A 14,628-nucleotide genomic window follows, 5' to 3' on the forward strand; every position below is an offset into this window, starting at 1 on the left:
CCAAGGGGCAAATTGGCATTGCCCACCCGGCATCAGGCAGTGACAAGGGATGGGGCTTACTGGGGAGCAGGGTCAATTGAGGGGGTGATTGTGGCGGGGAGGATCGGTGGGGAGGGAGAGAATCAGAGGTATTGGGGCTGGCCATCAGGGTAGCAGTATCAGGGCTGCAGGGGGTTCGGGGTTGTGAGGGGGAGATTAGGGCTGGCTGGAAGGGTCAGCGGAGCTGGTTAGTGGGATCGAGGGGGAGGGTCAAGACTGTTGGGAGAGGTTAAGAGGGGACTGGGGCTCGATCAGGAAGGTCTGAGATGCCAGCAATCACTTGGTGGTGGGTGTCGGAAGGCTATCAATGGGGTTTATGAGGCTGGCCAGCGATCGGGCTGACTGGCGATCTGAAGGCCAGCAACAGAGGTACACTGAGCATGTGCCGATCTCTGCTCTGACAGATCAGTGCATGTGCAGTGGCCCACTCAGCGCTATGCTGTTGGGCTCTTGGGCAGGAATAGGCTCCACTCCAAATTTCCAGAGTGAATCAACCTGAGGCATTCTGTTTTGCACAGAGTGTTTGGAGATTCATCCTGGAAATCACACTAAAAATACCAGTGGGATTTATTCCCATTTTCCCACACATTGGGACTTAGAATTCTTTGGGAGAATCCTAGCCGTTTGTCTGGAAGATTTAAGACATGAAAGAGTAAAGGTGCTAGGTACATGCATTTGTAATGAGATTTTCTGGTGGGGTGTTTTATAAGTAAATAAGCTAGGTTTAGAAATTTGCATTAGGAGATACATTGGGACCTGTTTTCCGCTGTTAAATTTCAAAGAGGAGTAAGAAACCTTTACAATTTATAAGGGTTATGTAAATAAACAAGAGAAGTTGGCTACATTTTATTTGATCTCAAAGCGGATGCTGAAGGAAGACATGAAAGATTTTTATATTTTGAAAAAGGTAAATGCAACAAGTGCTGAGGACAATTAAACCATAGATAAAAAGGGGAAGTGATAGTTAAGGCAAGATACTGCATTGATTTGTGTTGGCTGTGTAAGGAAGATCTCCTAGAACAGCTATGGACTGGGAGAAGGCACAGATTGAATCAGCCATCCAGTCAAGCCAGCAATGTCTTCGGCTACAAAAAGCAGTCTTGCTCTGAAGTCTTGGATTTCCGCAGCAGATTAAAAGAGAGTTAAGGTGTGACAGCAGCTTTGTCTTGGGTAATATTACTGGATTTTTATTCTTAAACATCCATCAGAGAGTATTGCCTGGATGGAATTTACTTGTGGGTCTGACCATGTAGTGAGTTTTTGCAAGGAATGTTTTGTAAGTCTAATTCTAACTGTGTAACTGTAATCTTGTGTTTAAGTTTTCTTTACTCCTTGTTAATCTATCTTTTATTTTTAATTTTTTAAATCCCAGAAGTTACTGGATTCCTTACTGCTGGGATTTGTACATTTTCTTCTCATTTTCAAATATGGAAGAAAGGATATGGCCCATAGTCAGGTTTCCTGTAGGATTTTGTTTGCTCAGCAATTAATTATAACAAAAGTGTTTTAAATAGAGTAAAATACTCAATGCCAATTGTAAGGATGAGTTTAGTCACTGAATGGGAATTAATGAGGCAATTAGGAGCAATGACGAAAGATGGAGATGAATTAGATTATGAAGGTGATCAGGAAAGATGTGGCAATTTGGAAAGACTTAGAAACAATATTCCAGAGCAGAGGAGTAAGTTGACTAAAGACAACGTCAATTATGGTGGAGGGCAAGGAGGATGGATGCATATTAAAGCTATAATTGAAGAGTAAGAGTTGAGAATCATAGAATGGTTACAGCATAGAAGGAGGCTACTCAGCCCATTGTGTCTGGGCTAGATCTCTTAAGGGAGCAAATCACCTAGTTCCACCCTTTTGTTTTCTCCCTGTAGCTTGAACATTCTTCATTTCATTTAATAATCCAATTTTCTCATGAATGCCTAATTGATCCTGCCTCCCTCAAACTGTCAGGCACTCATTCCACCTTTAACATCTCCTCTAAACTATTGCTTTACTACTAACATTATCACCCTCTTTGCTTTTTGTTCCATGACATCTTTGGTATTTATTCTCCCCACTACCACTCCAATCTATCCCTGCCCTTCCATTTTACACCACCTGATTCCCTTCCCTCTGTTGCAACAGCATTAAACTCATCACCATTCTACCATTCCGGTTCTTAAGAAGTGTCATTTTGGACTTGAAACATTAATCTGTTTCTTTTTCCATCAATGCTTCCAGACCCACTGAGTTCTTCCGTCATTTTTGGTTTTTATTTAATGTAACTTTCTTGGCTCTTGTATCCTATCCTTTTATTGATAAAGCTCAAGGTACAATATATTTTGTTAGTTAATTCTGTCAACCCGATCTGCCATCTTCAATGATTTATGTGCCAATACGCCCCCAAATTTGTCTGCTCCTGCATTCCCTTTAGAATTGTACCCTTTATATTATCTCTCTATGGTCTTCCTACCAAAATGAATCACTTCACACTTCTTTGCGTTAAACTTCATCTGCCACATGTCTGAGCAAACCACCAACCTGTCTGTGTCCTTTTGAAGTTTTAAATTATCCTTTACACAGTTCACAATACTTCCAAGTTTCATATCAGCCACAAATGTTTAAATAGTGCCTTGTACCACGAGGTCATTAGTACCAGGAAAAGCAGGGGTCTTAACACCAACCCTTGGGGAACTCCACTATAAATCTGCCTCCTGTCCGAAAAACAATTATTAATCACTACTTTCTGTTTCACATCCATATTGCTACTTTCACATTTAATCCAGGAGCTCTTGCTCACAAGTCTTTGTTCGCCAGTTTATCAAATGCCTTTTGGCACTCCATAAATATCAGATCCAATACATTCCCCTCATTAGCCCTCTCTATTGCCTTATTAAAAAAACTCAGGCAATTTAATTAAACACAATTTGTCGATAAGAAACCCATGCCGGTTTTTCCCACATTTGCCCAAGTGACTATTAATTTTGTCCCGAATTATAGGACAAGATTTTTTGGTCCCATTCCTGCCTGATGTTAATGGACATTTTGCTGGTCTGACAAATTTTCCACCACAACCACTACAATTCCTATGGCAGGTGGGACCAAAAGATCCCATCTATAGTTCCTAGGAGCTTCCCCAGCACCAGGATTAAATTGATTGACCTAGGAATAGTACTAGTGATGGTTGCAGAAGTAGGATAGAGGAAGAACAATCATGGATTTTTAAATCAGGACAAGGGGAGTGCTCCAGCGCACAGAGAAACAGAAAAAGCTAGTGAAGACAGAGATTATAAGTGTGAAGACTTGAGGAGCTCTGGAGGAGTGGCAATGTTATCACTGGAGAGGCTGAAGCTCAGGAGATGAAAATATAGTGAAGCTAGGGTGAAGATGGGCAAGATTACAGAGATGTATGGAGGTGATCAAGTAATGAGGCAGGATGTGGGGTTTGAAACTCAACTTTGGGTCAAACAGGCCATTAAGGTTGTCTACCTATTCTACTTCTTCTTGTGTAATTATTTGCAGGAACACAATAATGGTGAAATTTGCCATTGGCAAAAGCACAAAATGGACAAGAGTGAATTGGTAAATAAATTTCAGTGAAAAAAGAAATATCTGTTCTTGGAGAAGCAAGTACTGCTGATTCATTACTGCTGGATTAGTGTTTTTCCCAAGACCAATTTCACCCTAATAGCACTGACTCTGAGCCAGATAACTGAGTGAATATCTGTTATAGTTGGTACCAACTTGCAATGTTCAAGTGTTTCCAGTTGCTAATAAAATAGAGATGGAAACAAGTGATAATTTCATTGCAATATTACTGTTGGATCATGACTTCATTTTGTTCCGTAAGTTACTTTCTTGTACTCAGGCAGGCTCCAGAATGACTAATGGATGAGCTGTACTTAGAACGTGCACTAAAAGAACAGAGCAATTCTAAAGGGAGTGCAGGAACAGAGGAATTTGGGGGCATATTGGCACATAAATCATTGAAGATGGCAGATCGGGTTGACACAATTAAGTAACAAAATATATTTTTGACACTATTTCTCCACTATTATGCTTTGAGTTTCCTTTTGTCATCACTGGGTAATTTCTGGACAATTTGTGGCAATGCTATCTTTTCTTTCCTAAAGCCTTGTTAGTGCCACAATGGGCTTCCCTATGACAATTCCCCTGAGCTTGTTAGAATAAGTGAAGGACTAACATTAACAATTCAGAAGAAGGAACTGAAGGAATTGCTAAACTTACAGATGATACAGAGATATGTAGTGGGACAGGTAATATTGAGGAAGTAGGGGGCTGCAGAAGGACTTGGACAGTTTAGGAGAGTGGGCAAAAAAGTGGTAGATGGAATACAATGTGGAAAAGTGTGAGGCCATGCATTGGAAGGAGGAATGAAGATGTATTCTATATTCTAAATGGGAAAACGCTTAGGAAATCAGAAACGCAAAGTGACTTGGGAGTCCTTGTTCAAGATTCTCTTAAGGTTGATTGCAAGTTCAGTCGGCAGTTCGGAAGGTAAATGCAACGTTAGCATCCATGTCGAGAGGGCTAGCTAGAATACGAGAGCAGGGATGTACTCCTGAGGCTGTATAAGGCTCTGGTCAGACCCCATATGGAGTATTGTGAGCAGTTTTGGGCCATATCTAAGGAGCAATTAACTGACCTTGGAAAGGGTCCAGAACAGGTTCACAAGAATGACTCCTGGAATGAAGAGCTTGTCATTTGAGGAACACTTGAGGACTCTGGGTCTGTACTCATTGGAGTTTAGAAGGATGAGGGGGGATCTTACTGAAACTTACAGGATACTATGAGCTGGACAGAGTGAACATGGAAAGGATGTTTCCACTAGTAGGAAAAACTAGAACCAGAGGGCACAACCTCAGGCTAAAGGGATGATGCTTTAAAACAGAGATGAGGAGGAATTTCTTCAGCCAGAGAGTGGTGAATCTGTGGAAATCTCTGCCGCAGAAGGCTGTGGAGGCTAGGTCATTGAGTGTCTTTAAGATAGAGATAAGTTCTTGATCAATAAGGGGATCAGGAGTTATTGGGAAAAGGCAGGAGAATGGGGATGAGAAAAATGAGATGATTGAATGGCGGAGCAGACTCAATGGGCTGAGTGACCTAATTCTGCTCCTATGTCTAATGGTCTTATAGTCTTAGGATCAATTAAAGAATTTGAGGTAAATCTGACTCCATTTTAGAATTTTTGTAGTTGCATGTTGGTGATTAAGATGCATACAATGGTTTATCAGAGGATTATTGTATGCAAGTTCTTCCATTCCTAGAGGAGGCAGTGACAGAAGGCTCAATAGCATAAGTATTACCTATGAATGCCTAAGCAGCCTAAATCCTGGATTGTCATCTTTGGATCTGAGAGACACATTCCTCAGATAATTCCAGAATGGCATGGAGGGGACAAAATAATTGACAGGTCAAGTAGTGTTTCTCGTGAGAAGGAGGGACATTCAGATCTGGAAGAAGCTTCTCACCATGTGTGCTCAATTCTTTGCAGTGGGTCTTCAACCCAATACCAACTGGATGGTAACCCAAGGGATGACACTGTTTCCGTGGAAATACAGCTGGCAGTCTTTGTGTGATTATACTGCTGCCATTTTGAAATTTTAACCTCCAACAAAACTGACAACTTTGGGTCAAGTGAGAAGTGAAAATCATAAATTTGCCAAATTCTGATTCATGTCCAACCTATTTATTATAGAATCGTAGAATTATAGAATCCCTACAGTGCAAAAGGCGACCATTTAGCCCAGCGAGTCTGCACTGACCACAATCCCACCAGGGCCCTATTCCCCTTACCCTACATATTTACCCTACTAATCATCTGATACGAAGGTCAATTTAGCATAGTCAATCAACCTAGCCTGCATACCTTTGGACTGTGGGAAGACACCGGAGCATCCAGAGGAAACCCACACCGACACAGTGAGAATGTGCAAACTCCACACAGACAGCGATCCGAAGGCAGAATTAAACCCAGGTCCCTGGCTCTGTGAGGCAGCATTAGGGTTATCTTTCAGGGTTAACCCTGGCTGGCTGAATTTCTTGAATCTTGGAAATTCTGCAACTAATGCAGTTTGTGAGGGGTGCAATTGCAAGGACTGCAAGTGTGGAAGAGTTAAAGCCCTTTACAGCACTGTTTGTGGGCCAGGAAAAGCAAGGAGCATCACTGCTAGAGAAGAGCAAGAGACAGTAAAAGTTCCCTCAGCTCCAAACATTAGGGAAAATCAATGGGCATTCTTGATGCTGATCACAATCCAATGACTGCCACAGATCATAAACACGTACAGGCATCACGGCAGGGTCACATCAGGCTCTGGTGGAATAGTTTGCTAAAACCCACTGTTGAGATTCATGCATGAGGCTCACTTGAATGAGATAACTAGGGTTTACCGGTTTTTGTGGAATCCAATGAGGAATCAATACCTTCAAGAGAGGGAGAAGCAGAATGAAAATTGGCTGAGAAAATTAGTGATATAATAATAAAGAAATAGTGAAAAGATAAATTCATGAAGCAGACATTTCAGTTTAGGGCTTTACATTTGAGTGTAATGGATACCAGTGTAAATGGGATAAAATGTTTTCACGCTTGTACAAATTTAACTCCAGTGTTCCCTGTTGCCTCTTTAACAGTATAGTTACACTTCACATTTATGTGGTATTGTGATGTGAAATGCATTTGAAATCTTCCTCATTTAATAACAAATGCAGCAAAATTGTTTGAGAAATCATTCAAAGGTTAATAACAAAAAACTTTCTTTGTAATGATCAGGATGCTGGCATCACAGTCACACTCTACACATTCAGTGTAATTGTCTTTAACAACACTCAACTGGAACTGTAAATTGGGTGTTAAGGAGTACAGAATTAAATGTAATCTTTTTTATCACATCTTCATACATTTTCTGCCATTTGGGGAATAGGGGGGAGATGATAGGAGGATTCCCAGGCTGATTATTAGCCCACTGAACCATGTCATGAGCATTCCTTCCATGGCAACAAGTCCTGATGAGGGCCATAAATCCAGGACTTCTGACCCTGAAGTAGGGATATTACCACTGCCACAAAACCTCCATTAACACTCTCTATTCCAGGGAAGTTCACTCTGCTTTGCTCCAGTGTCAGATTGGGTTTAAATATTGGTGACAATTACAATGGGCGGAACTTGAGCCCACACTTGCTTTCCACAAGGTTGCCGGCAGCGGCTCAAGATGCAGCGAAACCTGAAAGTCATGGGTCTCACCAGCAAGAGCGTGACTTCCAATTTTTTGCCGTCCCACACTGGTGTCGTTGTGGACGTGAACATGATTCCAGTAAATTGTAATGGATTTGAGTTTAATTAACATGCCCCCTCACCATATATTAACCTCCTGCAGTATCTTCAAACTGCGCAGATGTGACATCATAGTTTACAACATGTTCAGTCAGACATGGACCCATCATGGGGATCCTCCCAGGGAAGTAGAGATGAGTTTCGCCCCCAGAGGAGAGGGACATGGCCAGGCAGTTCCCTGGCAATGTTCCTGGACTGCCCTCTGGCACAGGCTGGCACCATGTTGGCTTTGATCAGGGTGGAGGATGGGAGGGAGCCCTTGAAACATCTGTGGTTGGCTGGGGAAGGGGGGTAGGGGGGAGGTTCACTCTCAGTCTCATTGGGACACCCTTTAAACCTGGAATTATGATTTCAGTGCAGCTGAGCTTTGCTGGCAGCTTTAGGGCTCATATCCACCACCCTGCCCACCCCCCATCCCCCACCCCCCCTTCCCCACATGACGTTGTGAAACATGCCCCCCTGTTTCTATTTGACAAGTGCAATAAGATCTGGAGAGAAAACCAACCTTTTCTCACTAGAACAACTAATCTGCTAAATTCCAGTAAGATCACCCCCAATATATTTGCACTTTGTGCAAAGTGAGCCTAATTCACATAGGTGCTACAGTTGTTGTGTCAGTGTCAGCAAATCGTGACAGATATACAAACTTTTAACCTGATTTGTTTACAGTTTTGAGTCACTTAATTGTCATATGTAACCCATTTTATTCCTTCTAATGACAGTTAATTTACTTTAATGAATGCATTTGATTCCACTCACACTCACTCCATGTCTTTCCTTTGCAGATCGTCTACAAAGCCTGGCTGTGTTCCCAATATTTTGAGGCCACACAATTTCATTGTAGTTCCAGAATTCCTTGCAAACAATACTGTTTGGAGGTCCAGACCAGGTGTCCGTTTGTTTTACCTGACAATGAGGATCTTGTCTATGGTGGATTGCCAAGTTTCCTTTGCACAGGTAAGTAATTTGATTTGAAGCGTAACGCTTGATGGAGAAATACTGCAGCACTAGGCTTTAAGGTTAGTTGCATGCTGCAATTGGAAATACTTGTTCTATAGATATTGCAGATCATGTAATAATACATCAGAGAAAATACCCTACCTTTCTATCCGTAGTTTATTGACATGAATTCCACAGGAGTCTAACAATAATATTAGCATGTCATGAGGAAGTCATCAGTTGTTGGTGTTAGGGTCTGAATTGTCATGCCACACTGTGTAGAACATTTCAATGAAGGGAATAGGGAGTGCGGGTGAGAATATGGAAATCTTACACCATCCTCTGACTTGCTTTTAGCTGACTATAAAAGAGAGTGGGTGATGTATGTGAAGAGCAAAAGAATGAGATGTGAAGGAATAGGACCTATAAAATGTGATGGTGGGAAAGTTTGTACAGAACCGGTAGAAATAGCAGAGGTGCTCAATGAATACTTTACTTCAGTATTCACGGTAGAAAAGGATCTTGGTGGTTGTAGTGCAGGCTTGCGGCAGACTGAAAAGCTTGAGTATGTGGACATTAAGAAAGAGGTTGTGTTGGAGCTTTTGGAAAGCATCAAGTTAGATAAGTCGCTGGGACCGGATGGGATGTACCCCAGGCTACTGTGGGAGGTGAGGTAAGCAATTACAGAGCCTCTGGCGATGATCTTTGCGTCATCGATGGAGACGGGAGAGGTTCCGGAGAATTGGAGGATTGCAGATTTATTTCGTCTATTCAAGAGAAAGAGTAGAGATAGCCCAGGAAATTTTCAACCGGTGAGTCTAACCTCAGTGGTTGGTAAGTTGATGGAGAAGATCCTGAGAGGCAGGATTTATGAACATTTGGAGAAGTGTAGTATGCTCAATAGTAGTCAGCACGGCTTTGTCAAAGGCAGATCGTGCCTTACGAGCCTGGTTGAGTTTTTTGAAGATGTGACTAAACACATCGACGAAGGGGAAACGGTAGATGTGGTATATGTGGACTTTAGCAAGGCATTCGATAAGGTGCCCCATGCAAGGCTTATTGAAAAAGTGAGGAGGCATGGGATCCAAGGGGACATTGCTTTGTGGATCCAGAACTGGCTTGCCTGCAGAAGGCGAAGAGTGGTTGTAGATGGATCTTTTTCTGCATGGAGGTTGGTCACCAGTGGAGTGCCCCAGGGATCTGTTCTGGGACCCTTGCTGTTTGTGATTTTTATAAATGACCTGGATGAGGAAGTGGAGGGATGGTTTAGTAAGTTTGCTGATGACACGAAGGTTGGAGGTGTTGTAGATAGTGTGGAGGGATGTCAGAAGTTGCAGCGAGACATAGATAGGATGCAAGACTGGGCAGAGAAGTGGCAGATGGACTTCAACCCAGATAAGTGTGTGGTGGTTCATTTTGGCAGGTCAAATGGGATGAAGGCATATAATATTAAGAGTAAGATTCTTAGCAGTGTGGAAGATCAGAAGGATCTTGAATTACGGGTTCACAGGAATCTCAAATCGACTTTGCAGGTAGAGGATGTGGTTAAGAAGGAGTATGGTGTACTGGCTTTCATCAATCGAGGAATTGAGTTTAGGAGTCGGGAGATAATGCTGCAGCTGTAAAAGACCCTGGTCAGACCCCACTTGGAGTACTGTGCTCAGTTGTGATCGCCTCATTGCAGGAAGGATGTGGAATCCATTGAAAGGGTGCAGAGGAAATTTACAAGGATGTTGCCTGGTTTGGGTGGCATGCCTTATGAGGATAGGTTGAGAGAGCTCGGTCTTTTCTCCTCGGAGAGAAGAAGGATAAGAGGTGACCTGATAGAAGTGTATAAGACGTTGAGAGGTATTGATTGGATGGATTTTCAGAGGCTTTTCCCAGGGCTGAAATTGCTGCCACAAGAGGACACAGGTTTACGGTGCTGGGGAGTAGGTACAGTGGAAATGTCAGGGATAAGTTTTTCACTCAGAGGGTGGTGGGTGCGTGGAATCGGAGGCGGATTCAATAGGGTCTTTTAAGAGACTTCTGGATGAGTACATGGGACTTAGTAGGATTGAGGGTTATAGGTAAGCCTAATAGGTAGAGATGTTCGGCGCAACTATGGGCCGAAGAGCCTGTTTGTGCGGTAGTTTTTCTATGTTCTATGTATGGCAATCATTGCATTATCTGTGACAATAGCTATCTTGCTCTGCTGACTGACAAGACTAAGCATTTAATTTAATGAAGCATGGAATTAAACTGGCCATCAGTCTGTGTCTGCCTGGGTGGGGGAAGTAAAGTAAAAGGGGAAGTTGTTATGGTATGTAAAGTGATACACTGCAAACACATGGTGGTGAAGGTCACTAATATTGTTAGGCCCATCAGTGTCTTGGCTGATTAAATTGAGTCGAGATGATGAGTGGAATAAATCATTATTCTATCCTAATTACCAGCAATTGATAATTAGTCAAAAACAAATATGTTGATCTTCATTGACAGATTATAAAACAATAGCACAGTCCAAAACACCTAGTAGGCCAAATGCAGGCAATTGGGATCAGTTTAGGGGTTAAAAAAAATAAGGGTGGCATGGGCAAGTTGGGCCAAAGGGTCTGTTATCATGCTATAAAACTCTATGACTCTATGACTCTATTTCTGGAAATGAGTCAAAAAATTAACCATGTCACAAAACAATCAACACTTACCATGATGCACCGAAGTCATGTAAATCCTAGCCACCATTTTCATTAAGATGTCTGGCTGACTGATTTAGTGTTTGACTTTCAACATGATTCACTTGGTTCACCAAATATAAGAAATGAGATTCATAGCTATGAATGAAACCTCAATCTACTTGTTGCATTACACTACACTGAACTAGCCAAAATGAAAAAGCCAGTTAGTTGACAGGATTTTTTTTGTTATGTAATGATTCTGGGTACATAGAACTGGGTAAATACAGACAATATGAGAATCACATACCATAGATATTTAAAGAATATTCCTCAAAAGTAGAAATTGTGAGCTTGAAATGTTGATCATGTAATTTTTCCACCTTAGTGTCTCCCCATCATTGCTCAATCATTACTACTTTCACCTTGCATTTAAAAGTAATTCCATATACTACCACACAAAGGCTCAGGTGACAGTTTTACTAAGCTCATCTCCCTTGTCTTCTGCCTCAATCTGTGCATTTAGCAAGTAGCCATCATCAGCGATATTAACTTCTGCCTATAAGTTCCTCATTCCCTTTCCTGTGGCCTTCCCACGCTCCATTTATTTGACTCTCCATATCAACTCCAATAATTGCACCAATAGCCATCTCCTCAACATTGCCATCTCAGTTGGCCCCAACACTCTTAAGTTGTTGATCAATTCCTTGTCTCATATACTACTCTCTATGATACCCCAACTACCTCCAACCCTGCCCTGGAAAATGATACTCCCAAGCTCCCTCACAAATTCACTGTTCTACTCCCAATTCCCTTCCTTTAGCCATGCACTCATTACAATATCACTATGCCATCTTTTCTGTTAACGGCTCCCTCAGATTGGTCTTTGATGCCTTTACCCCAAACAGATCACCCAACAACTCATATCCATCATTCTCAGAGTAGCATTTCACCCACACTTTTAGATTTGAGTACTAATGAACACATGGAAAATTTTGCAGTCACTGCCACATCTGGTGGGAGCATGTCAAGCATTATTGTGTTTTTCTCTTTCTAAGACCAAATTCTTCTACAACTCCAGGGCATTCCGAGAGAGCAAGAACAAATTGTTGTAACTTTTCTCTATAATAAATGATCTTCACAACCCACTCTCTAATACAAAATATGAGTTTTTGGATTTCTCATCAATGATTGCGGCCATACTTAAAGTTACTTCATGTGCCACTTGTCCTCTACTTTCTAACAATTTCCTTTGAGCACTTCTTAGCTCCTTAATGATCCTAATGCTATGACCCCGCAACTCGTTCTTTCTCAAAGAACTACATCATCTTTTTCGTTCCACCCAACTACTGATAACTGAAATATTTTTCTTGGCTCCTGTGCTCACAGCTGTTGTTACTGACTCCTGTTCAGGCACTGTCAGTGCCCTATTAAAAATTATCACTATGATACTATTTCAAAAGGCCAGCTCCTGCCTCATTTATCTTTTCCTCTAACATTCACCTGTGTCTAAAGTCCTTGACTGTATCATTACCTCAGAGCTCTAGGTTCACCTTTCTTACATTCTTTGTTCAAATTCCACCAACCCAGTTTCCACACTGTACACAATACCAAGTTCACTCCAGCCACCACTCTGATATATTCTTCTACTTTGGTCTCATGAACCTACCTGAACCCTGCTCTCCGCCTACTGATTCTAATGCTCAGGGCCTATCAGCCTGGCTGGTTGCATCTAGGAAGCAGATTCCTAAAATGTCAATCAGATCCTGATGTTGAATTCATTGGGGCAATTCTCCCAAAAGTGCTGAATTGGTGGGAAAATTCTTCTAAATCCTGATTGTTTTGTCACTTCAGCTTCTCACCTGAATTTCTGCACTCTGTGCACCCGTTTGTGTATACAATTAAAAACCAAAGGAGGGTGGGGCCTATCACGCTGGTCAGCCCAGGATCCCCACAGTGCCGCCCCTCTAGCAACCGCCCCCCCCCCCCAACCCCCCACCACAGCCTGATCGCCGCCCCCACAGCAATTCCTGGGCCAGCCCTACCACCCCCTTCCCTCCACCACCCCCCCCCCCAAGTCCCAGAGCACCCCAATGCACAGTCCAAACTCCCCACAGTGGCGATCCCCCCACCCTCACTCAGCCCAGCAGAATTAACCCCCGCTGATCCCCCCTGGGATCAGACCACCCCTGGAGGCAGCCCCCTGGCAGACGACCCCCCCACAGCCTGCCCCAATTGCTGCCCTCCCTCCATTCCAGACCGATCCTGTCCGCAGAGTAGCAGTGGGACCCCCACCCCCACTTATCACCCCTAGCCCCTGCCCACAATAGGCCCCGCCTACTTGGCACTGCCCGATGCCCAATGGGCAGTGCCAAGGTGCCCCTTGGGCAGGGGTACTTTGTCCTTTGGGCAGTACCAGGGAGCACAGGCTGGCACTGCCAAGGGGTACCACACCTCGCTCACCACCCAACCCCCTGGTATATCATGATTGGCCCCATTTCATTCTAGTGGGGTTTCCCGCTAGTTCCCCAAATGTAGGAAGTTAGTCTGAACTCGCCGGAATGAAGTACTCCTGGTGGGATGGGAAAAAATTCCTGATATTGAACGAATGGACATATTTAACATACATTTTAAAAAGATTTAAATTACTTTCCAGCCTTCCCATTGGTTTCCAACGCAGTCTGACCGATGACTGTTCGCCGGCTCTGGGAGATGCGCATGCATTCCCGGCGCACGTGCAAATCCCAGTTCAAGGTTGGCGACGTGCGTCTCCCACCTCAACCTGCCAGAAATGTTGTGGGTCATGATGGGAGAATCACGGCCCATATTTCCAGGTTTCCCAACTGTTAAATCGCAACATCTCCTTCACTCCCAACCCTGTTCCCTTCCCGCTGTCGATAAATGTTGGAACCAATCTTTTGAATCAAGTATCTTGACTGAAGCAAATGCCTCATTTGTTGAAGGCAGCTTGTCATCGAGGAGGCAGTCTGTGATAATGCATCATAGACATTTTATATGTTCAATCTTGTGCCATTGAAACTGAAGTTAGTAATTACATATTATTGCCAAATTTGCCTTATTTTCAAGCAGCTTACTGATTGAATTATACAGTTAGAGTTAATTCAGTAGTTTTCTAGACAATTTTCTAGATAATCCACAAATTGTAGATGCTAGGCAATAAGCAATATTTGACTATCAAGAATGCACAGCCTAGGGCTTATCTTGTTTCAAACAAGGTAATTGAAAACCATTGAAAGCAGTAATATCATAAAATCATAGAATCCTGCAATGCAGAAGGAGGCCATTTGGCCCATCAAGTCTGCACTGACAACAATCCCACCTAGGCCCTTCCCCGTAACCTCACATATTTACTCCACTAATCCCCCTAATTTACGATTCCCGGGGCACTAAGGGGCAATTTAGCATGGCCAATGCACCTAACCTGCACATCTTTGGAGTGGTGGAGAAACCAGAGCACCCAGAGAAAATGCACATAGAGACTAAGGGAACATGCAAACGCCACACAGACAGTGACTCAAGCCGAGAATCGAACCCGGGTCCCCAAAGCTGTGGGGCAGCAGTGCTAACCACTGTGCCACTATGCTGCCCCATATGTATCATAGCTTGTAACTGTTTGTTTATGTTCATTAATTTTTG

General features: G+C 43.0%; 1 protein-coding gene across 1 annotated transcript in view; it reads left to right on the forward strand.

Annotated features, from left to right (window-relative positions):
* nalf1b (NALCN channel auxiliary factor 1b) overlaps positions 1–14,628 on the forward strand; it is an 828,435-nt gene that overhangs the window by 812,919 nt on the left and 888 nt on the right. Inside the window, exon 2 of the mRNA XM_080197870.1 lies at positions 8,164–8,335. Within this exon, the coding sequence (XP_080053996.1) occupies positions 8,164–8,335 (172 nt within the window). The remainder of the gene's footprint in view (positions 1–8,163; positions 8,336–14,628) is intronic.

This window comes from Carcharhinus amblyrhynchos, chromosome 10 (assembly GCF_965287045.1).
Source record: "Carcharhinus amblyrhynchos chromosome 10, sCarAmb.v2.hapA, whole genome shotgun sequence".
Taxonomy (NCBI): domain Eukaryota; kingdom Metazoa; phylum Chordata; class Chondrichthyes; order Carcharhiniformes; family Carcharhinidae; genus Carcharhinus; species Carcharhinus amblyrhynchos.